The sequence below is a fragment of the Rattus rattus genome, chromosome 13 (genome assembly GCF_011064425.1).
Source record: "Rattus rattus isolate New Zealand chromosome 13, Rrattus_CSIRO_v1, whole genome shotgun sequence".
In the NCBI taxonomy this organism is placed as follows: Eukaryota; Metazoa; Chordata; class Mammalia; order Rodentia; family Muridae; genus Rattus; species Rattus rattus.
Genome location: NC_046166.1, coordinates 9,368,891 through 9,396,256, shown reverse-complemented (window position 1 = coordinate 9,396,256; position 27,366 = coordinate 9,368,891). Strand labels below are relative to the sequence as shown.

At 39.5% G+C, this 27,366-nt stretch overlaps 1 protein-coding gene across 1 annotated transcript in view; it reads right to left on the bottom strand.

The window, feature by feature from the left end:
* Ptpn20 (protein tyrosine phosphatase non-receptor type 20) overlaps positions 1 to 27,366 on the bottom strand; it is a 63,503-nt gene that overhangs the window by 12,538 nt on the left and 23,599 nt on the right. Inside the window, exons 6-9 of the mRNA XM_032918961.1 lie at positions 16,164 to 16,312; positions 13,418 to 13,508; positions 2,947 to 3,281; positions 1,074 to 1,289 (exon numbers count right to left, since the gene is read on the bottom strand). Of these exons, the coding sequence (XP_032774852.1) occupies positions 1,074 to 1,289; positions 2,947 to 3,281; positions 13,418 to 13,508; positions 16,164 to 16,312 (791 nt within the window). The remainder of the gene's footprint in view (positions 1 to 1,073; positions 1,290 to 2,946; positions 3,282 to 13,417; positions 13,509 to 16,163; positions 16,313 to 27,366) is intronic.

Here is a 27,366-nt window from a genome sequence, read left to right as displayed (position 1 = left end):
CTGTGAGTAAACACTGAAAATACAGCATCCATTTTCCCACCACAGGAAGGCCTGCCTCTTTTGAAGTATGGCTGTGCAAAGCCAGAGATTTGAGGACTCTGATCCTGTCCCCCAGGAAGGTGACTGCAGAACACCCCAGCCATGGCTCTTCACCTCTTGGCTGCGGTTAGGGCCGTGAGGTGAAGAGCAGTGTAAGAGCCACCTTCCCCAGGACCTGCATACTCCGCCGACATCTTCCCTTCCTCAGCACTGCAGCCAGAACAGTTCAGGAAGCTACTGCACCACAGGTAACAGTAAAGAGAACAGTCATTGTGATCCAGCTGTCTCACACCTCAGTTCAGGACAAAGTAAGGAACTGCTAACATTTGGCTCACACCTGTGAATACTTACTTCTTCCTTTCATGTTTAAAAAAAAAACCTGACTTTGAGGCTGGAGAGATGGCTCTCTACTGCTCCTGCAGAGGACCTGAGTTCAATGCCCAGCACCCATGCTCAACAGCTTACAACCACCTCTAACACCAGCTCCAGGAGATCAGCGTCTTTATCCTCTCCTGGCACGTGCACATACCCACATACATACACACAGTTAAAAATTATAAAAATATATAAAATAATACAACTGGTATTTGAGGGAGGACAGGCAATTTACATAAGACCACCCAAATCCAAAGTAGATAGTAAAATCGGCAGTTAACCCTAGCGGCCCCTCATCAACTGAGCTCAACATTTTTCAACATGAATGCATGTCAGATTTGCTCACTGAGAGCAAGCATACTTCATTGAAATTATCTTACAGAATTACTAAAGCCATACATGGCACACAAAGGAAGGAAATGCCTGCAAACTTCCATTGTGCCCATTACTCTCTGCAGTAGCCTAGCTATTCATCGATGTAAGACACTTCAATCCTCACCACCATTCCCTGAAGCCTGAACAAAACCCAGTGAGAATGAGGTGTCCTAAGCTAACGTGTGTTCGACATGCTGTGCTGCTCAGATCACGGCCATCCAATAAGAGCAGGCCGTGAGGAGCTTAGAGACACTGTCAGTTCATCTGCTTTGTCACGCACTTACTGAGTAGTTCTTCTCGATGGTACAGAACACAACATCCACACATATGAACACCCCTGTTCGGCCTACACCAGCACTGCAGTGGACAAGGAGGGGTCCTGTAATGTGGCTCTTCCTCACATAACGGACATATTTGATGAAAAAATCTGCTGAGGCAGGAGTGCCATGGTCTGGCCATTTGATGAACTGCAAGTGTTTTACAGAGTGACTCTTTCCTGTCTGTTAGAAAGACAGAGAGAGGTTCATTGATTTCATATATTAGAGATCTCATTTCAATTCCTATTTTAGTAACAACAATGCTGCTGCTGCTGCTGCTGCTGCTGCTGCCAGAGACAGTGCACACTGGTGTATAGAGCACTCAGAACACAGAAATCAAAGCATGGTGTTTATAAAAACTTGGAAGATGCTAGAATTAGTTTTTCTCCACTTTAAAAGGGAGAACACAGTGAGAACAATAAAGAATGCTGTCAGGGTCCAGGGACACAGCCCTCACTCCCACCAGGTCGTGCTCTAGGGGCTTCACATGGTTATCTATTCTAACCCTTATATCAGCCTAAGATAAAAGCACTATTCGGTCTCCATTTAGAGATCAGAATTGGGAGGACTGGCAGGTATACGCTAGGTCACAAGGCTCACATATTTAGAGCCTTCCAAATCCTACACTAACACATTTCTTCTGTATTATGAGACTGCAGATAAACCAAGATTTCAAAGTACTTAAGAGTAAAAAGTGGGCCGACACACTCAGAAGGCTCTGTACATCCTGTACAAGTGTCACTACTAATGCATGATCAGTATGGTTTCAAACCCTCTTTGTATTACAAGTACCAAGTCCTAAGTGCCTTATAAGTCTAGCAATTTTATTAAAAAACAAAATAACCTTGCCTGTGAGTGTTTTGTCTCAATTGTTACTTATAAAATTCACCTTCTTTTGCAGAAGTAGGACATTTCATGTTCTAGCTGGTCCCTGCTTTTGTCTACAACCACCCTTTAACCTCATTGCCCCTTGATAATGTACAAATTTCTGTTCCATGAGCACTTAATTTGTGGTTCTCTAAATACAGCCAAGGCAATATCTTTTTCAATTGTCTTCTTCCTTTCTTTCTCATCTAGGACATTCACCACCCAGATGTGATGTTAGCTTTAGTAATCCTTTTTCCAAACTTTAGATAAGACTATTTTCCATGTCAGCTCCCAAAGCAGCCATGTGAACTGTGATGTCACTGAGCACAGGAGCTCAATACTGGAGAGTGGAGGCCTCTCCTTGCTCACTGTGTGGCAGCAAAGCCCAGCCCAGCCCAGACACTCTTGACAAGCTCAGTGCAGCCTGCCACACTTGGCAGAAGCCACCAAAGCGCATCAGAGAACCAGAGCATCTGGTAGCCATTCCCTGCCCCATGGTCCCCTCTACATTTTCCTCCTCTCCAGTCAAGGTCTGGCAAAGCAGAAGTAAAAAAATTATAGCATTGTTTCTAGATTACAAAGAGATAAAAAGTTACTCCATTTTCTTCTACAGCTGGCTGTCCTGGAACTTTCTCTGTAGACCAGACTTGAAGTCACAGAGATCCACCTGCCTCTGCCTTCAGAGGACTGTGATTAAAGGTGTGCCCCACCACCAATAACAAAAGTCACTCTTTAAATTTATCTTCTTTCTATTTACTCTTCTCTCGCACAATGCATCCCAACAGCAGCCTCCTTCTCACTATTGCTCCACTTCCCCACCTCCCTCTTCCACAGACCCATGGCTCCTCCATTTCCCTTCAGAGAAGAGCAGGCTGCCCAGTGACACCAAGCAAACATGGCATTCCCTCAGTAGATACTCAAACACACCAGCTTATATTGTAAAACATGCATCTACAAGCATTATAAGACTTACGGACTTCTTCACAATTTGAAATATTCGGATGACGAAATACTGAGTTATCTGAAAGTTCTCCAGAAGGACATGAAAGTGTTTGAATTCCAAAGGCTCCTTCAGAGAAACGGGCCAGTAACTGCAACACTTGATAACTCCACCTTCTATCTCTCTGGTTATCATAGCAATAACATTACAATTATTTTCCAAAACCATCTGCCAAAAGTCTTCTATAGTGTCCGGCAGTGGTCCTTGAGTGGCGATATAAAAATACTCTTCTTCATGATTTACTATTCTAATGTAACTAGCGTTGATGTAGTCCTTGTTTTTTCCAAGAGGAACACGTGTTGAATCATCTATTATGGAAACAGAAACATGTGGTAAAAATAATGGAAGAGTGGGTTGTGCTATCCAGACTTTAGGAAAGCATCTCACGTAGGTAAGTCCATGAATTTCTTTACCATTCCCTCAAAAGAAAATGGCAGAGGAGATTATTTTCAAAAGGGCTAAGTTTAAATTCATCGCTCCATTGCAATGAGTCATTGGTCTAGTTAAAGGTCTCTGGCTTCTGTGACACTGTTAATACTGGCTCCTCATTGGAACTCCCACTGGTTATCCTGTTGCCCTGTGTCATGGAGATCCTACGGATTAGTATCAGCAGGCCTGGCCCCTCCATTTGCTCCAACATTCACAGGTGATGTGGACTTTGGGATGGGAGAGGAGTACACTACAGCTTCCATGAGATGGCTTCTTTGTGTGTGTGTGTGTGTGTGTGTGTGTGTGTGTGTGTGTGTGTGTGTGTGTGTGTGTGTTATTTAGGGGATTTTAAGGGCAGAGGGGCAGATAAGAGAGGATGGAGAGATGAGTAGGACTGGGGTGCATGATATAAAACTCAAAGAATGAATAAAATGTTAAAAAAAATAAATTCATCCCTTCATAAAACCTATGTGCAAGAATTTAGAAATATATATATACACACATATACACACATACTTATACACACACACACACACACACACACACACACACACACACACACACACACACACACACACACACACACACGAGGGACATGGAAGAGTGTCACAGCACTGTCCCACAGGACTTGAGATACAGCAGTGTAGTGTACACGAGTGAGCACAGCACAGAAGCATGCTCAGAGCAAGAGCAAATGGCATTCTCCCGAAAATGGAGGAAATCTGTAAGTTTAGAGCAACAAAGAACAGAGTTTTTACAAAGTAGGAAAGTGGTGTGGAGACAAATTCTAGTATTAATGGAAGTCTACCAATGCCCTCCTTCTAGCCGGGCGGCCACCTTTTCCAATCCTGTCTCCACACAGCATGGGGCTTGTCTAGCACTGTCAGGGACTATGAGAAAAAAACATCGTTTTTGTCCCACAGTAATCGTCAATGCTCAGGAGCCCTTGCCTTACTGCACAGACATCTGAGCTCTGTTCCACCAACACTTCAGCTACATTATACTTACTTGTCACCAAACAAGGTCTATGACTTCCAAAATATGACACAGAATTCTCTTATTAGGATGAATAGAAAAATCTATTGCAAGATATAGAAAGACACCAAATCTTTCAAGATGGGAGCAAGATCAGTACACGGTGCTAACTTGTCACATTCTATGAAGACTTTCTGGGCTCCACAAATCCCCAAGTAATTATGTGTTTGTTGACTCTTAAGAAAGACTCAAGTTTGCAGAAAGACATTGCTTGAGTTAGGATAACATTAATGAAAAGAATTGTTAAGACCTCAAGGCCAACATCATAGAAGCAAACAACCACTTTCTGACTGGATTAAAGGTTCATCCCACAAGATGAAACCTATAGTGAACACCATTATTAGAACTGTAGACCCTAGGAGACTGTTACGATGCTAGAGGACATAGTATTAAATCCTAATGACCTACCATTATACCCATATATTAATGTACATCTTGGCCCTCATCAGAGAAGCTTATATTTGCTAGCAGATAATTAATGATTAATGTAGAGACCCATGACTTGGCAAAATGCAGAGAACAAGACACTGCGGAATGTTCGTCCCTAAATGAAACCTACACATGAGCTTCCTCCACCAAAGGCTGGGCACTACTGCAGAAGGCGGTGCATAAAAACAGAAGAGCCAGGGAAGGTGGTTCTCTGGACAAGGAGAGGGTTTTCTGGACACAGCAGGAAACTGCATGTGTGAACTCACAAAGGTTGTGGTTGCACAAACAAGACCCACAAAAGGCCACAAGAACAGATCCCAGCCCGAAGAGGGAGTTGGGCACAAAGCTCCATGCCCAGCTGAGGTGCTACTGGCAACAGAGAGCTTCTGGGAGAGGCTTTCTCTAAGAGTGAGAAGCCACCCATGCCCTGGTAAAACATCCCACACCCAAGAGTGTCTGCTGAGACCGGGCAGGTGCATATGTGAACTCGCAATGGTCGTGACAGCACATGTAAGACCTGCAAAAGCCCAACAAGGGCAGATCCCAGCAACAAGAGGAGAACTGGGCACAACTCTGGACTTCACCATAGGGTGAGAGGAGGGATCTAGGAAGAGTTGAGAGAAGATAAACAGGATCAAAACATGTAAAACATCTCAAAGAAATAATAAAAATATTCTTAAAACAACACAACAGGAAGGACAGAGTGGGAGTCACAGGCACTGAGAGTCGTGTTTTCCAATGTGCACCCATGAATCCCTGAGTCCCGGCTGTAGCAGGTACTGCATGCTCAGTCCACGAGAGAAAATTGTTCTAGGAAGGCTGTCACCTATTTAGCACTAGAATTCTCTTCAAAACATCATTTAACCACTATCTCACGTAAGTCTCCTCAGAATGGTAGAGTCTATATGACCCTCACAGAAAAAACCACTGCAAAGAGCCATTTGCCACAGAGTTTTGTGTGGATCATGATGTAAGACGTTCTGTAGGTCTACAGATGGTAAATTCAGAAAAAGCACTGCATCTAGGGAAGGCAAAACCATATTCAGAGAAAAATTCTCTTTTGTTAGAAAAAAATCAGTTTCTTTCATGAGAGAAGTGGCTCAACATAACCTGCCACCTCAGGGGTGAGGCTTCCTGTCAGAGACTCTGCAATGCCCCAGGCTTCTAGAGCCCAGACACTCAGCAATGGCTGAGTGTATACAGCTTACTCTTGGTAAGAAGTCTGTGAAGCTGAATCCATACATAGCTTCCAATAGTGCCAAATAGGCTGGTTTTAATTTTTCATGAGCTACTGAACAATGGCAGAATCATTAGGAAATGACAGATGTCCACAGACAATATCCTACCCACATGGTTACTGTCCTCTGCTGACTCATGTGAGACATAGGATTCATGTGGGGCGTGCTCATCTGGAAAGCTCTACCTATATATCATTTCCCTAGACCTCTTTCAACTTTGTTCCTTCCAAGGCCTTGACCACCCATCCAGTTAAGGCACTGGCTATCACCTAAGCTTAACCTGTCAATCATTTCTCCAAGAAAATGAACAATCAAGTACACCGAGCAAAGTTATTCGCAGTAGATATAATTCCCTTCACCAGTACTTCAGAAATGTCTCAAAGATGAGCTACAGTAGCACAACAGTGGCCCAGGTGGTCCACAGAAACAATTCAGAACCATGTAGAACTCTGCTTCCCCTGTCAATTTATCATAGGGAACTCCTCATAAGAACATAGGTACAAGCTGAGCAGAGAAGACAGTGTACCAAGAATGGAGAACATAGATGTTTTTGTACAATTTTTTGACAAGGAACTTACTTGTGTCTTCAGGTTTGTGGTGGTTTGGATGAGAATGGGCCCCATCGGCTCGTATATTTGAATGTCTGCTCCCCAGTTGGTGAACTGTGTGGTAAGAATCAGGAGGGCTGACTTTGTGGTAGGAGCTGTGTCACTGTGGGCTTTGAGACTTGTGAAGCCACTTCCCAGTTCTCTCACTGCCTCATGCTTGTGGATCTAAGTTCCTGCTCCAGTGCCACGCTGGCCTGCCTGTTGCCATGATGTTCATGTCTCTAATCCTCTGAAACATGAGCTCTCAAATTAAATGCTTTCTTTTATAGGTTGTCTTGTCGTATGCTTTGTCACAGCAATAGAAAAGTAAGCCATCAAGGATCTACTCAGGAAGAGTCTCACATCTACCATTTCTTTCTGATAAGCAAATGCTCTTGTGTATACCCAGCTTAATGGCTTGGTTGTTGGTAGGGAAGCAATATCTACTTAGTTCTCTATTATGCCATCTCTGCTATGGTGTACTAGACTGAAAACCTGCTTCTCCAAAGGAAAGCAGCTCCTACAGGGATTGTAGACATCGCTCTAAAATCCCAAGGCTCTCTCCCACACTGCAACAGGTTCTGAACAGCATCCCTCCTAGCGGCCATTACGCCTGCAGGATCTGAGCAGCACAGCGCTTCTCAGAGAGCTTTACATTTGCAGCAGAGTCTTGAGAACCCTATCTAAAAGAGAAGTAAGTATGTTGCCACCAAGGAGCTACAAAGGCTCACAAGGCATTGTGTCTTCTTTCTGGCTATAGAAGCCTGATACAGCAATGTATCCTTCTCCATAGAAGGGAGCATTTCAAAATTTCCTACATACTTGAACCCCTAGATACTTCACCACAGAAGCTCCTTTTACTTTTATCTTCCACTCTCTGACATGAAGACGTGCTGTGAACTAATCCGGAGTGTTTGCTACTGTTTATGCACAATAATGGCCTGCGAGATACCTGATAGAAGGAAAAGATGGTTGAAATCCCTTTGAACTACATTATCACAAAACTGAATGGCTGACTATCCCTGCATTTGAACAATGAAGTGAGTTCCAGGCTTTGCCGACTGAAAGCAAACAACTTCTAGTGACACTCATACTCCTCCTCAAAGTGCCTTCTCAGATCTCGCTCATTTACTGTGGGGTTATTGGTTTTGACTTACAGAATTCTTACTGTATTATAAATGTATATTCCTTGTCAAGTAGATGTTTTGCACTTAAGTTTCTTCTAGCCTGATACTTGCCATTTTGCTTTTAGAATGGTATACTTCAGAGAGCAATTATTTTTAAAGTTTGATGAAGTTTAATTATTTTTCCCTTGGCAGTTTCAAAGTTTTGTGTCCTACTGAGAACATTTTTACTAAATATAATGATGCTAAAACCTTTTTCTTAGGTTTCACTCCAAGACGTTACATGTTTTTATATTTTTGATTAGACATCATTCTGAATGTATTTATTTATGTATGTGTGCATGCCACCTGTGGTGTGTGGGGCCGTGTGTGCATGCACATGGGTGTATATACACATGCACAGAAGATAGGAGATGTCAAATTCCATGAAACTGGGGTTTTAGGCCACTGTGAGCCATCTGATACGAGTCTTGGGAACTGAACTTGGAAGAACAGCAGGTGTTCTTAACCACCAGACCATCTCTCTAGTCCCAAATATGGTTTTTATTATTTTTAGTTCTGTGACCTATTTTGAGTTCATTTTTATATATAAAGTATAAGGTAAAGGTTAGAAGGATTTTCATTGTTGTTGTTGTTGTTGTTATATAAATATAGATTTGACTGGAAGCTTTCCTGAAAAAGTATCTTTTCCATATTTTTGGGATCCTTAAACTCATCTATTATCATCATCCGTGCCACCTCACAATGTTAAAAAGAATACTCAGAAAGTTAAGATTCTTCCATTTTCAGACCTGATTATGTCTTGACCCAGAAACAAGTTACAAAAAATATTCAAATTGAATTAGGAGACTTGATATATAATGTGTTCTCACTCCCTAAGCAGCCATTAAAATGATTTTGAAGTCATAAAATGTTAAATAAAAGCAATATGCTGTGTTTCCACATAGAAACCACTGTAATGAAGGTTTTCTTTGCTTTGCATGATGGTACAAAGCCATAAATATGACTATGTAAACTAGAGTTGCAAAATTATCTTTAAATAATCAATAAGAAAAATACGATTGTTTCAGGGCCCTTAACATTTTTGTCAAGGCTTTAAAACTAGCCTGCTAATTATACATATATAGAAAAAATTTAAAATATGATTCGCATTTTGAGCAGTAACTCTAAGACATTAAAAACACAGAATTAAAGTACTTCATTTCCAGTTTAAACTCCTCTTTTGTCATATACCTTAGGGTTATTGTGTCTTGAGTGGCATATTCCCTCACACATTTGGGTTTGTTCCTATCATTTTCACCTTTCTATTCTCTCTGTTCTGAAGCTATGCTAAAGTTCCTGTGCTGTAACCACAGTGTAGTCTGGCCAGCACACGTCTCCTAGGCAGCCTTCATTCTAACCACCCCAACTACTCAGTGCTTTCATTTTGGTAAGTCAGTCACCCTTCAGCCAGTCCTCTGGGTGCAGCAGCAGAATTCCCTGTTTGGTAACAATATCGCGTGCTCCAAGTCTGCTATTCACTTACTCTATAAGGGCATTTGCATCCAATTCTAAATTTATCCCCAGAGTAATGTACACATACATTATTTATATATAATGTATAATATGTATATATAATGTATATAAACGCGTGCGTGTGTGTGTGTGTGTGTGTGTGTGTGTGTGTGTGTGTGTGTGTGTAATTTTGCTGCCACTGACTGCTGTGTTTGTGAGTCGGCTCTCTTGGTGACCCTGTTTGCAGAATGCCACACAGGCTTCTCACTGGGGATGAAGGGACAGCACAGCTACATGCTCTGCTGTTTGTTCACACAAAACAAGCAGATTTGGAAAGAAGGCAGGTGAAGCCCTGGTACGCTACCCAAGTTTCACTGGCAGCCATTTGTACACAGAAGAAGTAACTGTCATACGTGCTATGTTTGCACATAGCTCAGGCACAGTGGTAACTGAAATCTGACCCATGCACTTCTAATAATACAGTTTGTGTGCATGTTGGGGTTTGCAGAGTAAAGACTAACTGAACCGAGGGCAAATAAATGGCTTCTGGCTTTCCTGACAAGCCATCAGCACTCCCTCTGTATTTGTGATGAAGACACTAGGTGCGTTCATAGGCTGCTGCTTGGGTTAGACTAGACTGTGTTATAAAGTAAGAAAATCTTAAAATAGAGCTTAGTTGAATCACAGTTTAAGTAAAGCAAAAAGTTTAGGATGATTTTCCTTATTTTTTAATTTTTTAAGTGAACTGTTTTGCATCTCTACAGTCCTGTCCACAGGAGAAACTTGGAAGAGGATCGTGTGAATGTGTACAAGTGTGCCTTTTACTTCTTGTAGTCCTGAGAGGATCATTTTTAAAACCGTATTTACTTTCAGTCTCCTTGAAGAGTAATTAATTGCACACTGAAGGGATAAAAATCAACATATGAGACCTTTGACCTTTCAGAGGAACATCAAATTCTTTCCACTGCTAACATGTTGTATAGTGGCCTATTGAGCAGATTGTCAGAAATACATACTCTTGAACTCCATACTGTCTCACGGAAGACAACAGAATGCACTGGTTTAACCATCTTGAGAAGGTACTCGTTGCTTTATAACAAAACATAAAAGCATCTATTCTGTCTTGGCAGACATTGTGCCCCTTTGATTTTTACTACTCTCCAATGTACTTAGAGAAACAATGAAAATCATTAAGGCATAATCTGGTGAGTAGGAAGCATACTCACTCCCAAGACAGTAGAACCATTAGAAAATCATCGAATCTAGCTTTGAGGAAAACAGCAAAGGCCAGGCTGACGAGCTATGGAAGACAGAGGGATCACCACAGCTCAGAAGGAAGGTAGTTCTTGCATAGGTTTTATCATATGGAGGGAAGACAAAAAACCCACAGAAGCTTTAGAGACAAACACAGAGGAAAACCACTGCGACAGTACCAGAGCACCATTGGAGAGAACAGCTGGATATCCTGACTGTGCTGTAAGAAAATCAGTGCAGCAGCTGCTGGAATGAGTAAGACATCAGCTGAGAGGTGAGAGACACTCACCCAGACTGGCAGCAATGTCAATAAGAAGTGTAGGGAGACTTGAGAGTATTAAACAGGTGAGAGGAAAAGAATTTGCAAGCACTCTTTGCATTTAACAAATGACTCAGCTTTCTGGCTTTAATGGTGGATGATTGTACTAAGAAATGATCACAGAATAAAATTTCCATTAAGACTGTATTATGGTATTGGTACAGATAGACCAGTGGAATAGAATTGAAGACCCAGAAAAGAACCCACACACCTATGGTCATTTGATTTTGACAAAGGAGCCAAAACCATCCAATGGAAAAAGATAGCATTTTCAGCAAATGGTGCTGGTTCAACTGGGAGGTCAGCATGTAGAAGAATGCAGATCGATCCATGCTTATCACCCTGTACAAAGCTTAAGTCCAAGTGGATCAAGGACCTCCACATCAAACCAGATACACTCAAACTAATAGAAGAAAAGTGGGAAGAATCTCGAACACATGGGCACTGGAGAAAATTTCCTGAACAAAACACCAATGGTTTATGCTCTAAGATCAAGAATTGACAAATGGGATCTCATAAAACCGCAAAGCTTCTGTAAGGCAAAGGACACTGTTGTTAGGACAAAACGGCAACCAACAAATTGGGAAAAGATCTTTACCAATCCTATAACTGATAGAGGCCTTATATCCAAAATATACAAAGAACTCAAGAAGTTAGACTGCAGGGAAACAAATAATCCTATTAAAAATGGGGTTCAGGGCTAAACAAAGAATTTACAGTTGAGGAGTGCCAAATGGCTGAGAAACACCTAAAGAAATGTTCAACATCTTTAGTCATAAGGGAAATGCAAATCAAAACAACCCTGAGATTTCACCTCACATCAGTGAGAATGGCTAAGATCAAAAACTTCGGCGACAGCAGATGCTGGCGAGGATGTGGAGAAAGAGGAACACCCCTCCATTGTTGGTGGAATTGCAGACTGGTACAACCATTCTGGAAATCAGTCTGGAGGTTCCTCAGAAAACTGGACATTGAACTACCTGAGGACCCAGCTATACCTCTCTTGGGCATATACCCAAAAGATGCCCCAACATATAAAAAAGACACGTGCTCCACTATGTTCATCGTAGCCTTATTTATAATAGCCAGAAGCTGGAAAGAACCCAGATGCCCTTCAACAGAGGAATGGATACAGAAAATGTGGGTACATCTACACAATGGAATACTACTCAGCTATCAAAAAACAATAACTTTATGAAATTCATAGGCAAATGGATGGAACTGGAAAATATCATCCTGAGTGAGGTAACCCAATCACAGAAAAAACACACATGGTATGCACTCATTGATAAGTGGATATTAGCCCAAATGCTCTAATTACCCTAGATCCACAGAACAAATGAAACTCAAGAAGGATGACCAAAATGTGAATGCTTCACTCCTTCTTTAAAAGGGGAACAAGAATACCCTTGGGAGGGAACAGGGAGGCAAAGTTTAGAACAGAGGCAGAAGGAACACCCATTCAGAGCCTGCCCCACATGTGGTCCATACATATACAGCCACCAAACTAGATAAGATGGATGAAGCAAAGAAGTGCAGGCCGACAGGAACCAGATGTAGATCTCTCCTGAGAGACACAGTCAGAATACAGCAAATACATAGGTGAATGCCATAATTAAACCACTGAACTGAGATCAAGACCCCCGTTGAAGGAATCTTAGAAAGGACTAGAAGAGCTTGAAGGGGCTCGAGACCCCATATAAACAACAATGCCAACCAACCAGAGCTTCCAGGGACTAAGCCACTACCCAAAGACTATACATGGACTGACCCTGGGCTCCAACCTCATAGGTAGCAATGAATATCCTAGTAAGAGCACCAGTGGAAAGGGAAGCCCTTGGTCCTGCTAAGACTGAAACCCCAGTGAACGTGATTGTTGGGGGGAGGGCGGTAATGGGGGGAGGATGGGGAGGGGAACACCTATAGCGAAGGGGAGGGGGAGGAGTTAGGGAGATGTTGGCCTGGAAACCAGGAAAGGGAATAACAGTTGAAATGTAAATAAGAAATACCCAAGTTAATAAAGATGAAAAAAAAAAAGACTGCATTATTGTGTTTTCTTTCTGTGTTTTTGGGTGGCTGAGACTGACGAAGGCTGTGAGTAAGTTCACTGAGGAAGGGAACCGGTCTACTTTCTACTGTATAGGGAAGCAGGAGTACAGCCCTTTGGACATCATCAAAAGCAGCTGCCTGTTGGGCGGCAGAGTGATAAGTTAGCTTTAATGTCTAGAGCAGAGGATATAAAAAGCCCCATTGTGTTTTAATGTTTAAACAAACTGCCAGGGAAGGTAGCCAGGCTTAAGACACCAAGTGACAGATGTCTCAGGCGTTGTTTTAGATGGGCATCAAGGGTAAAGGGCTGTGTAAATAGTTCATTGCCAGTTGTCAGAAGAGATATCATATATCCTAGCCCAGGTAATCCAGTGCTAGCTACTAGAGTTATTCATGGTTAAAGTTCAGAATCTGTCATGCAAAAAGTGGGCTTTTCCCTTTTCCCTACTGTTAACAGGAAAGAAACTTAAAATGTTCTCAGCTTACATGGAAGAATATCTCGGTATCTGTTCTTGTCTCTGTTCTGTAGCTCATACCCAGACTTGAAGTCATCAGGCGGAATCATTTCTTCTAATTCCTTCAAAAATTAAAAAAAGGGGGCCATGTATTTACTATTTCAAGTATAACCTGCCATTCAGTGTTATATAATAAACCAGGGAAACTAGAATCTCATCCAATAAGGACTGCATACACTATCCCAAGTTAAGAGAATAAGTCAATTAGTCGCTTGATAAAAAATGTTAAATTCTCAAGATAATTTCCCTCCCTGAACACTATTCATGGAAACCCTTTCATGAAAAATAAAATAGAATACTTAGTTCTTATCTTCTAAACATACCATTATCATTTTATAAACAAAACAACTATAACAAATATTTCAACAAGAAGCTACAAGAAGACTTACAATTTACTTCTTGAAGAAATCATAGCTGGCTTACTGACAAAAGAATTATCTTCCTTTCAAAAGAAATTCTTTAAGAAGTGTGAATTCACAAAAATTTAATCAAGCAACTAGTTCTACATACTGGAATACAAAGACAAAATAAAGCCCTTTCCCATCCTCAGGCAGTTAATAAAGAATTATCACCTGGTTAGGGTGTCATGTGACATACAGAAACAACAGTATTAGTGACAGCGTCGAATTGTGTCTGATGGGCGGGGAAGGAAGGGGGGAAGGATGGTCAAGGGTGTCCTTCCAGCTACAGCAGTGACAGAGCACACTGCTCTAGCATCTGAGGTAGGATAAAGCCAGGAAACCCTACTTCTTCATCCATTGGTGTCCATAAAGAACTGGTCCCAGGACTCTCATGGAAATAATTAGAGCATGTATATAAAATGGGGGGGGGCAGTATTTTCATATGACCTGTGCATTCTCCCATACTTAAATTATCTTCCAATCAGTTATACTCAATATAATCTAAATTCTGTATACATAGTTCTGAAAGGCAGGATAGGAATTTCAACACAGATGCAATGTACTGCCAAATATTTTTGATCTACAGTTGACAGAGACCAGTAATGTGGAGCTCACAGACACAGAGGACAAGTGGCACAAAAGAGACTGGGAAGCAGCAGGTCCTCCTTGTTTAATATATGTGGATAAAACCTGAGACTGTGTATGTTGACTGTCCTTTGCTAATTTCTCTGTATCCAATATTTAATCACAGTGCTCATGACTGCTGCCATCCTAAGAAGGCGCTTGCCTAGGTGTCAAGCACTAGGGCACTATGGCCAGTTTTACTCCTTCTAAAAGCCAATTCTAAAACCAGCCCAGAAAAAATCTTTAAGAAAAACCAGAACAAAGAAACTCACACACGGTAATTAAGTTAGTCTTATATATGATAAAGCTTAGACGTATGGAGCCAGTGCCTGAACAATAAAGTCAGTTTTTAAAAATCTAAGATAAAATGCCATCATTCATTACCAAAAAATTTAAAAAATTTTTTAAAAAATTCAGTAGAGTTTTAAGACAAATGCACAGATACACAATAGTGATTTCTTCTAAAAGCCTTAAATCAAGTTAAATGCTAACTGGATACTGAATAAAAAATTTAAATACTGAAAAACATTTTAATTGTGCCAGAAAATATAATTATTATATTCTTAGACTGAAATGAATATTACTAAAAAATGGATATAATATAAAAATCCAAAAGTCCTTTGATCACTGAATTTCACTACTAAAATTAGTTATCATTCATGGAAAATAAGTGCATGTGGATGTGCTCACATCTGTGTGTCTAAATATACTATATATGTATATATATATACATATATATATATATATAGAGAGAGAGACTGCATATATTATTTATATGTACAAATATAAATATATATAATTTCTTTATTATAGGAAGAGTAATTAATATGGAAATGATAAGCAAAATATGAGTAAAAACTGCATATTGATATGCAATGCTTTAAAACATGGAAAGATTAACTTTGTATCTTATAATAAAGAAATTACAGATCATCAACAAAACTCATGATCAACAAATGTGAAAATTTGATAGCACAAAATACTCTTTCTAGAAATTTGTTCTTTAAATAGATACATATAAAAAAGCATATGAAGAATGATTGCTGTTTAAAAAGCAGAGAGTAGAACAAGCTAAATTTCTCAAAACTATTTCAAAAAATGAAGATACATGATATGCAATTAACTCAAAGACACAGCTGTATATAGTGGTAATATGAGTGAACATTGTTTGTTATAGAGGATTTCTTTAACGGAGTTGACTTATGAATAGAGAACATGCCAACACTTCCGTAAGTGTACAATAAGAAGCCTAATCGTTAAGGGCCCAGAGGGAGTGGGAAGGAGAGCCCGGAGAGGATATACTTTACAGCCTTGTGCTGCCGGGTTATTTTGCCATGGACATCTATTATTTTACAGATATGGTGTTTAAAAATACAAGCAGCATACTAATAAAAGAAGAAGAACAGGAAGAAGAGGAAGGAGGAGGAGGAGGAGGGGGAGGAGGGAGGAGGGGGGGGAGGAGGAGGGGGGGGAGGAGGAGGGGGGGGAGGAGGGAGAAGGGGGAGGAGGAGGAGGAGGAGGAGGAGGTGGAGGAGGAGGAGGAGGAGAAGGGGGAGGAGGAGGAGGGGAAGGAGGAGGAGGAGGGGAAGGAGGAGGAGGAGGAGGAGGGGAAGGAGGAGGAAAGGAAAGAAAATTCCTTGTTGTGGTAGAAAAAAGGAAATTATAAACTTTTCCTTAGACCAACATATTTACCAAAAACTCACGGATGATATCAAGCTCTTCTTTTTTCTGGAGCGCTTTCAAACAGTCCCTCAGGGCAGCTCTTGAGGAACTGTTGAATATTAGCGGTCGGATCTGAGCTAACTGAGTCAGCTCCCTTTCTGAGACGGCCGTGTCAGTGCCTGAGAAACAGAAAAGGCCGCATGTGTAAGCTCCAATAGACACTCGAGGGCACTTTATGTTTCTTAGACTTTCTTCCTGTCTAAATACAAAGATTTAGACTTTAACAGAACTTTACTTTTCGATACGAGTCTGTTACATTTAAATAGACTATCATTTTTAAAAAATATATGCTCTGTACCTTGGAGTTATAAAAATCTACCATTTGTAGACAAGATCCATTCAGAGTGATTAGACATAAAGTAGATGAAGCATATGCAGTCTTAAACTATGAGCACGTTGTGTGGATTGACAATGACACCAAGGCAAGAATGCATAACAGTATGGATTTTTTTAAAAAAAGACAGGGCTTTTTGTCCTCCACAGAATCAAGTATTTAGAAGTCCCTAAAATCTATGTGAGAGGACACGCAGATTCCAATACCTGTCTGTCTCTACAAGAATAGACAAGACAACATGAAACACATCGAAAGACAGAGATGGCTTAAGTACTATCATAAGACAGAATAAAGAATAATAACACCAACACATAATAATAGAAGAGTATGTTCTTTATCAAAGAGCACATATGGAATCCATCATTTTAAAACAACCTTTAAGTCACATGGTCAGTATAAGTTCCAAGTATCTGAAACTTTATAAATATCATCTGTGGGTCAAAAATACAATAAGTCTAGAAGTTCATAATAAAATATACTTTAACAGTGTCACAATTTTAAGGTAAAATATTGAAGTTTTCAAAATCTCTTTCCAAATAAAACAATGTGAACAGAAAGTAAGCTTCTAAAATTGAGTTACTCCTAATAAAAATATATAAAATCAATTAAACAAAAGAAGAAGATGATCCAAGAACCTGACTACCCCTGGGTGGCTCAGGTTAAACTGAAACATCCCGGGATAGCGTTAGGAGCCTTTCTGAGTCGCAGAGGGAAGAGGTTGTCAGGTGGATGGACAGCCAAAGAATGTTCTTCAATTCTTTATAAGCTTCTGTAACAACAGTATGAGAAGCAGTATACAAGTCTCACAACAGAGGAGGATATTCTGATATTCTTTGAACCAGGACAAAACAAACAGAAATATAAAAGTCTTAGAGATTCCAATTGTGTAATGTATCATATCAAACTGATTTGGTAATTTTGACAGATGCAGAAAAAGCATTTAGTAAAATTCAATGTCCTTTCATGGTAAAAACAAAACATTTAAATCCCAATAAGTTAACACAATAAAAGTATACATTATAACCCACAACAAATATACTGATGAAGAAAAGCTAAACGTTTTTACTCAGAAAGCGTGAGCTGAACTAATGTCCATTTTCATACCAATACTCAACAGAGGATTGGAAATCTTATCTAGTGAGAAATGACAAAAAGGAAGGAGGAAGTGAAAGATTACCCATTAGTAGACATATTTTTCTATGTAAAAAAAAAAAAAGAAAAGTACTAATTTTCCTCCCAAAACTTGCTAGAAAGGATGAATTTACTAAATTTACAGGATACAAAATCAACAGGCAAAGCCAATGTAATTTTATAAAATAATAACAAACTTGTTGATCAAGAAATCAATAAACAAGTCAAGTCAAGTCTGCTAAAATAAACTGTCTAGTGCGAGTGGTACACTTAACGACGCAAGTTGGATGATCTCTACAACAGAAATTACAAAATCTAGACAAAGAAAAATGGACAGCTCATTGGAAAGTGAAAAGACCTCCTATACCCACGGAGTGGACAAGCCAATATCACTAAACTCTCCACTGACAGAGGGAAAGCAATGCCTGCCAAGTGTCGACAGCTTTCTCCATATGAAAATAGGAAAAATGTAAAATTCACACGGAAGCAACTAAAGTTGCCTATTAGTTAGTCAATCTGGAAGAAAACAAAGCAGTACAAGTTTGAGTACCTAATAAGATATTATAATGTTGCAAGGATATAGTAACCAAAACATTATACTGCCACAAAAATGGGTACATGCCAACGAAGTAGATCACAGAAGTGAATCCACAGCATCTACAGACAAGTAATCCTCAAAGAAGCTCCCTCTCCCCACTGCTGGCCATTTCATCTAAGGCTCCTCACGCTGAGTCCTGGGAGTCTCTCACCTCCCAAGTCTCTGGTACTTTCTAGAGGGTCCCCTCACCTCCCACACCATCCCCCCGAGGTTGCATATTTCCATTCATTCCAATCAGGAAGCATACACAAGCTGGTCTGCGGGTTCAGAACACCTATACAGCAGAAAACTGCCTGTTCTGGTCTCAGTGGGAGAAGAGAAGCCTAACTCTAGAGAGATTTGAGGCCCCAGGGATTGGGGAAGTCTGGCAGGGGTTGGGGAGACATCGTCTCTTAGAGACGGGGGAAAGAGGAATGGAATGAGGAGCTTTGGTAGGACAGACCAGGAAGGGGGCAATGACAGGACTGTAAAAAAAATAAATGTAATTTTAATTTTATTTTAAATTCTCAAAGCACACACTAGAAAAAAAAAATAGTTTCTCCCCTTCCGGTCTCCACCTGCGCCCAGAGCTGGGGCTGTTCTATAGCCATTGGACACAAAACTTGCCTGCAAGTCTGGCAGGAGCACTTTCCCTCCTAAGCCCTCAGCCCACATGTAGAACCTCACTTTCTCTCTACTGACTGTACAAGGAGAGACATGCTGGGAGAGCACAAGGAGGGGGGGCCCAGGGTGGCCTAGGACAGGACGAGTCCAGTCTCCATCCTTGCCAGAGCTGGTTTATATCCCACAGCACTCAAGACCCAAAAGCTACCCAGAGAGAGCTGGTCTCCAGGAGCACTCTCACTCCAAACATCACAGGCTCACAGGCCTACAGGAGGGACAAACTCCAGTTAGAGACAGCATCAGCGATAACCAGATGGTGAGAGGCAAGTTCAGAACCTAAGCAACAGAAACCAAGGCTACTTGGCATCATCAGAACCCAGTTCTCCCACTATAGCAAGTCCTGGATACCCCAAGACACCAGAAAAGTACGATTCTGATTTAAAAATCACATCTCATGATGAAGTTAGAGTACTTTAAGAAGGATATACATAACTCCCTTAAAGAAATACAGGAGAACACAGGTAAACAAGTAGAAGCCCTTAAAGAATTACTCAAACGAACAGGTGAAGAAGGAATTGAACAAAACTATCCAGGATCTAAAAATGGAAATAGAAACAATAAAGAAATAAGAATTCACAAAGGGAGACAACACTGGAGATAGAAAACCTAGGAAAGAGATCAGGAGTCTTAGACAAAAGCATCACCAACAGAATACAGGAGACTGAAGAGAGAATCTCAGGGGCAATAGATACCGTAGAAAACATTGACACAAAGTCAAAGAAAATGCAAAAAGCAAAAAACTCCTAACCCAAAACATCCAGGAAATTCAGGACACAATGAGAAGATCAAACCTAAGGATAATAGGTATAGAAGACAGTGAAGATTCCCAACTTAAAGGGCCAATAAATATCTTCAACAAAATTATAGAAGAAAACTTCCCTAACCTAAAACAATGGATGCTCATAAATATACTAGAAGCACAAAGAACTCCAAAGATATTGGACCAGAAAAGAAATTCCTCCCACCACATAATAATCAAAACGCCAAATACACAAAACAAAGCAAAAAATTAACTGCAGTAAGGGAAAAGGTCAAGTAACATATAAAGGCAGACCTATCAGATTTATACCAGACTTCTCACCAGAGACTATGAAAGCAGGAAGATCCTGGACAGATGTCATACAGACCCTAAGAGAACACAAATGCCAGCCCAGCTACTATATCCAGCAAAACTCTCAATTAACATAGATGGAGAAACCAAGATATTCCATGACAAAACCAAGTCTGCATAATATTTTTCCACAAATCCAGCCCTACAAAGGATAATAGATGGAAAACTCCAATACAAGGAGAGAAACTATATCCTAGAAAAAGCAAGAAAGTAATCTCCTTGCAACAAACCGAAAAGAAGAAAGACACACAAACATAATTCCACTCTAACAATGAAAATGACAGGAAATAATCACTGATCCTTATATCTCTTAACATTAATGCACGCAATTCCCCAATAAAAAGACACAGACTAACAGACTGGATATGTAAACAGGACACAGCATTTTGCTGCATACAAGAAACACACCTCAGTGACAAAGACATACACTACCTAAGAATAAGAGGCTGGGAAAATTTTTTCCAAGCAAATGGTCCAAAGAAACAAGCTGAAGTAGATATTCTAATTTCAAATAAAATCAACTTTCAACCAAAAGTTATCAAAAAGATTAGGAAGGAGACTTAATAATCATCAAAGAAAAAACCTACCAAGATGAACTAGCAATCATGAACATCTATGCTCCAAATGAAGGGGCAACCACATTCATAAAAGATATTTTACTAAAGCTCAAAGCATACATTGCACCACACACAATAATAGTAGGAGACTTCAAAACCCCATTGTCATCAACAGACAGATCATGGAAACAGAAACTAAACAAAGACACAGTGAATCTAATGGAAATTATGAACCAAATGGATTTAACAGACATTTATAGAACATTTCATCCTTAAAATAAAAGAATATACCTTCTTCTCAGTACCTCATGTTACCTTCTCAAAAATTGACCATATAATTGGACACAAATCAGTCCTCAACAGATACAAGAAGATTGAACTAACCTCATGCATTCTATAAGATCACCATGGACTAAGGTTGGTCCACAATAACAAAAACAACAGAAAGCCTACATACACACGGAAGCTGTGTCTACATAATGACAACTTGGGACAAGGAGGAAATAAAGAAATTAAAGACGATTTACAATTTAATGAAAATGAAGGTACAACATACCAACACTTACGAAAATCAATGAAAGCAGTGCTAAGAGGAAAACTCATAGCTTTGAATGCCTCCAAAAAGAAATTGGAGAGAGTCTACACTAGCAGCTTGACAGCACACCTGAAAGCTATAGAAAAAAAGAAGCAAATACACCCAAAGGAGTAGATGGCAGGAAATAATCAAACTCAGAGCTGAGATCAACCAAATAGAAACAAACAAACAAAAAAAAACTATACAAAGAATCCACAAAAGCAGGAGCTGGTTCTTGGAAAAAAATCAACTAGACAGATAAACCATTAGCCAGACTAAACAGAGGGTACAGAGACAATATTCAAATGAACAAAATCAAAAATGAAAAGGGAGACATAACAGAAACTGAGGAAACTCAAAAAATTATCAGATCCTACTACAAAAGCATATAATCAATACAACTGGAAAATCTGGAGGAAATGGACAGTTTTCTAGATAGATATCAGGTATCAAAGTTAAATCAGGATCAAAAAATCCACCTAAAACAGTCCCATAACTCATAAATAAATAGTAAATAAATCATTAAAAGTCTCCCAACCAAAACAAGTCCAGGACCAGATGGGTTTAGTGCAGAATTCTATCAGACCTTCATAGAATACCTAATACCAGTACTCTCCAAACTATTCCACAAAATAGAAACAGAAGGAACACTATCCAATTGGTTCTTTGAAGCCACAATTATGCTTATACCTAAACCACACAAAGGCCCAACAAAGAAAGTGAAATTCAGAATAATTTCCCTTATGAATATCGATGTAAAAATACTCAATAAAATTCTCACAAACAAAATCCAAGAACACATCGAAACGGTCATTCACCATCTCAGGAATGGATGGATGGTTCAATATGCAGAAATCCATCAATGTAACGCTATATAAACAAAATCAAAGAAATATAAGATACATGATTATTTCATTAGATGCTGAGAAAGCATTTGACAAAATTCAACACCCCTTCATGATAAAATCTTGGATAGATCAGGATTCAAGGTCCATACCTAAACACAGGTATGCTTCATTTGCAACTAGAGATCAGCATGTAGAAGAATGCAAATCAATCCATTCTTATCCCCCTTGTACAAAGCTCAAGTCCAAGTAGATTAAAGACCTCCATATAAAACCAGATACACCAAACTAATAGAAGAAAAAGTGGGGAAGATACTCGAACAAATGGGCACTGGGGAAATTTTCTTGAACAGAATATCAGTGGCTTATGCTGTAAGATCAAGAATCGACAAATGGGATCTCATAAAATTGCAAAGCTTCTGTAAGGCAAAGGACTCTGTCATTAGGACAAAATGGTAACCAACAGATTGGGAAAAGATCTTTACCAATCCTACATACCATAGAGGGCTAATATTTAATACATATAATGAAATCAAGAAGATTTCATTTTATTTTATTTGACTCCAGAGAGTCAAATAACCCTATTAAAAATGGAGTACAGAGCTAAACAAAGAATTCTCAGCTGAGGAATGTGGAATGGCTGAGAAGTGCCTAAAGAAATGTTCAACATCCTTAGTCATCAGGGAAATGCAAATCAAAACAACCCTGAGATTCCATCTCACACCAGAGAGAATGGCTTAGATTAAAAACTCAGGTGACAACAGATGCTGGAGAGGATGTGGAGAATGAGAAACACTACTTCATTGTTGATGGGACTGCAAGCTGGTATAACCACTCTGGAAATCAGTCTGGCAGTTCCTTAGCAAACTGAACATAGTACCTGAGGACCCAGCTATACCACTCCTGGGCATACATCCAAAAGATGCTCCTGCATATAACAAAGACACATGCTCCACTATGTTCATAGCAGCCTTATTTATAATAGCCAGGAGCTGGAAAGAACCAAGATGTCCTTCAACAGAGGAATGGACACAGAAAATGTGGTTCATTTACACAATGGAGTACTAATCAGCTATCAAAAACAATGACTTCATGAAATTCATAGACAAATGGATGGAACTAGAAAATATCATCCTGAGTGAGGTAACCCAGTCACAAAACAACACACATGGTATACACTCACTGATAAGTGGATATTATCCCAAAAGCTTGGAATACCTAAGAAAAAATTCACAGATCTTAAGAAGTCCATGAAGAAGGAAGACTAAAATGTAGATGCTTCATTCCTTCTTAGAAAGGAGAATAAATTACTCACGAGAGGAAATACAGGGACACAGAGTGGAGCAGGGACTGAAGTAAAGGTCATCCAGAGATTGCCCCACCTGGGGATCCATTCCATATGCAGGCACCAAACCCAGTCACTATTGCTGATGCCAAGAAGTGTTTGCTGACAGGAGCCATAATGGGTGACTCCTGAGAAGCTTTGCCAGAGCCCTACTCACACAGATGAGGATGGTTGCAGATAACCATCGGACTGAACAAGGAACCCCAATGGAGGAGTTAGAGAAAAGACTGAAGGAGCTGAAGGGGTTTGCAACACCATAGGAAGAACACCAATATCAACCAATTAGACCCCACCAGAGCTCCCAGGGACCAAACCACCAACTAACGGGTACACATGGAGGGACCTATGACTCCAGCCACATATGTAGCAGAGGATGGCATTGTAATTGTGTAAACCTCCAAATGGACCAAATGCTTCAATGTCTGACATTAAATTACAAAATTATTTACTTCAAGAAAACATAAAAGTGTTTCAAAAAATTCGCCCAGAAAACAATGTTAAAAGTTGAGATCCAAGTTGAGATTACAAGAAGGAAAATGTGGCACTTGTTTTTTAAGTCTGGATTACCTTGTTTAATGAAACTGTTTCCAATCCTTATGTTTTTTCCTATGAATTAAATAATTTTTAAAAATGTATTCCTGAGTAATTTTTATTGTGTATTTGTATTATATACTCATCTGTTAATGGCCACAACTATGCTGATTCTACTTCCTTAACACTGAGAATAGAACATCCGTCAACATGGACAAACACCTCTTGTGTAGTCTCCTAGTTCATAGGTTAGTGATACTTTTAGTTTTTGAGAAATTGCAGATTTCTCAAGTAGCTGCCGCAGTTTACACTCCCACCAACAATGAGTAAGGATTCCTCTTTTCCACACCTTTTCAGCATCTTCTTTGTGATGATATATATATGGATTTCTTTGCATAGTTTAAATGCTAACAGCTTGTCTGAAGTGAAGCTGGCAAAGATTCTCTCCCAATCTGTAGGTCATTGCTTCATTCTGGATCCCTTTGTACACAGAAGGCTCTTATTTCATTTAAGCACATTTGTGAATTCTTGAGTCTATTTTCTGTGCTATTAGGGTTCTGTTCTCAAATTCCTATCTATTAGTATTCCCTGTTACTGGTTCAGCCTTTCAGGTTTTATCTTAAGGTCCTTAATGCAGTTTAAACTTAGTATTGTTCAGGACGAGTGATAACAGACCTAATTTTATTCTTTGCAGGTAACCAGTTTTGCACAGAGTCATTTTGGGGTCTTATTCAAAAAGTTGTGGTCTTTCAAGTCCTTCAATATTGTTTCATGAAATCGGGGACCCCATGATTTGGTGCATGAGTGTTTACAATGGATATGTCTTCATATGATAATTCTTCAAACTGAAGAATAGCATTAACAAAATAGTACTAAGCATTATCCTAGAGTTATTTCTTGACCAAAGTGGAGACTCTTAGCATAGGTGTCCACTCTTCCTTCTCATTCAGTATTGTTAACTAGCTAGTGTAGTGAGCACAGAAAACCACATGAGAGGCAGATAAAGGGGGAGGGTAGAAAAACCCGAGTCTGCTCAGTGACAAGCATTTACATCTGGGTTTATACAGTAAATAGAAGGGAATTTAATTGAAGTTAAATAGGAAAGGATATTAATTCAATCATATGAAGAGAAAGGTGATATACATATACATACCTACAGAGGTATCGAGATCCACAGAAGGGAAGAATAAATGGAAATTGCTTAATTTTTAAAGTATGCATAGATGAATAAATATAGGCCTTTGATCTCAAAAACAAACAAGGAACAAAGGCAGGAGATGGGGAAGGAACCCTGTATCAACAGACAATAATAATTGTTTAAGATTGCCTTAACTGCTTAGTTGTTTTGACTGTCAAGGTGAGGGTGGATTTAAGTTTGGTGGTATTAATATTGCTGATCCTCTGGAGAGAGGCACAATGTAGCAAGTCAAGAGAAACAAAGGCTGCTATTTTGAACCCATGGATTTCAGGTTACCAGACAAAGGACATACTGTTTTGCGAGAGAGGCTCTGTTTTTGTGTTAACAGGAAAGAAAAGGCTGTGGACCCCTTCCAAAATGCTATGGACCAGATAGGATGGGGAAGACCCCTGAAGATACTGGCTACAGACAAGAAAGAAAAATTCAAGATGAGCAAACAGGACAGGTAACAGGATTTGCTGATTGTTCCACAAGGGAACAGGACGAAACTGGCTCAGACAAAAATGTCTCTAGCCAAAACTTCAGTTAAAATTACCAATAAATCATGTTGATTATGGAATCCTTAAGACTCATCACACCCTATAAAGGATTTATCACAATTGGTTACTGATCAAATTAAGTCATAAAAAAGACAGTTCTTTCACCTGCTCAAACAAGGAGCAAAAAATTCATCCTTAACTGATCTGTGCACATTACAATCCATACAAATATATTTATAGTCATAAAAATTTGGTTGTAAGATTTATAGTGTAAGAATGAAACATAAGGATGAAGCTCTGGCAAGATTCATCCTCAGGGACATTGAAATGACCTGCTCTTCCAGCTCTACCTGATTTTGCCTTACCTGATGCTGCTTCCAGAGACTTGCCTCCACAATAGCTTCAGGAATACCTGGTGATTCCCCATGACCTTTTTACATATAGCCTTCCCGATGGATCCAGTCAGAGGTTCAGTCAAGCCCTGAACTTTCTAGGCATACAGAGACTGGATAACAAGTGCTAAAGCTAGCTTTCTTAAGTCTAAATAATTTTGCCAATTTCTCTTCCCTTTCCCACACCTTAAAAAAATTCACCTCCCCAATTCAGCACAAGGCAACAATGGAGAGTTGTCATTCTGATTCCTTGGGTTTGGGTTTCTGGTTATGGTTATTTTATAAGTTACAGATAGGTTATCATTTTAAGGCATAATTTGGAGATGGTCATAATTCTGGATAGGGAGGAAACTAAATAGAGAGCTTTGACTTAGGGATTTCTGTCTTGTCTTTCCTCTTCTCTATCCTTTCTTATGTAAAGGGAAGAAAGAAAGGAAAAAAGGAAGATAGAGTAATATTATAAAAAAATTAGATAATGAAAATGGATTACTAAATTTATTCTTAAAACATTTTATAGCCATGATCTTATATTGGTAGAAATCTTTATACATTTTGATATAGAATTGATATTGTATTTTCTTACACTGGTACAGAATTTATATACTGTTACAGGGTTAAGGTTTTCATTAGCATAAATTTTTATATATTGATGCAAAGTTTAAAATTAATATTGTTACTCGTGCCTATGCAACTCATTTAAGAACACAAGGCTTAGCCGCTGTCCTTCTATAGCTGCCACTACAAACTGTTTAGGATGATTAAGTAATGCGAGTTACGGGCCAGATAATAAACTCATCGTCATATTAGATTCTTATTTAATTATAGTAAGGTGTTTCCAACATTATTCAAATAGAAATAGCTAAGAGTAGTCAAGGTTTAACAGTTCAGATATACTTTATATAGTTAGAGAGTCTTCAAAAGCATCAGAAATCCACAAATGTGGCATTTAAAAACATTACTAATAGATTTTTTTTGACTCAAAGGCATGTCTGCTCCTGATCATACCCCCATCCCACTTCAAAGAAGATACTGAGTATCAGTACCTCATATGGAGTTGCTACAATTGTGGCAAGGTAGCCACTGGGCAAGAGTTTCCCTAATTCATCTGCAGACAAAAAATACTGTTTAGGAAAGAGCACACGATGTGGGATAGTCAACAGAGTCTTAGCTCTGCCAAGATAAGATAGTCCTTCATAATTCCTGCTTCACTTAAGATTTGTCAAATGGTTCTGGGCCAGAAGGCAAAGAGAGATGTTCCAACATTATAAGTAATATGGGGACTGTCCAGGCAGCCAGCTGTCTCTACAAATTGTTTAAGATTTTGAAGCTTTATTTTTGGGCTTCCTACATATTCAGGTAATATTTAATTTATTCTCAGATCTCTGGTGGGATTGAAGACTAGTTATAGTCTCATA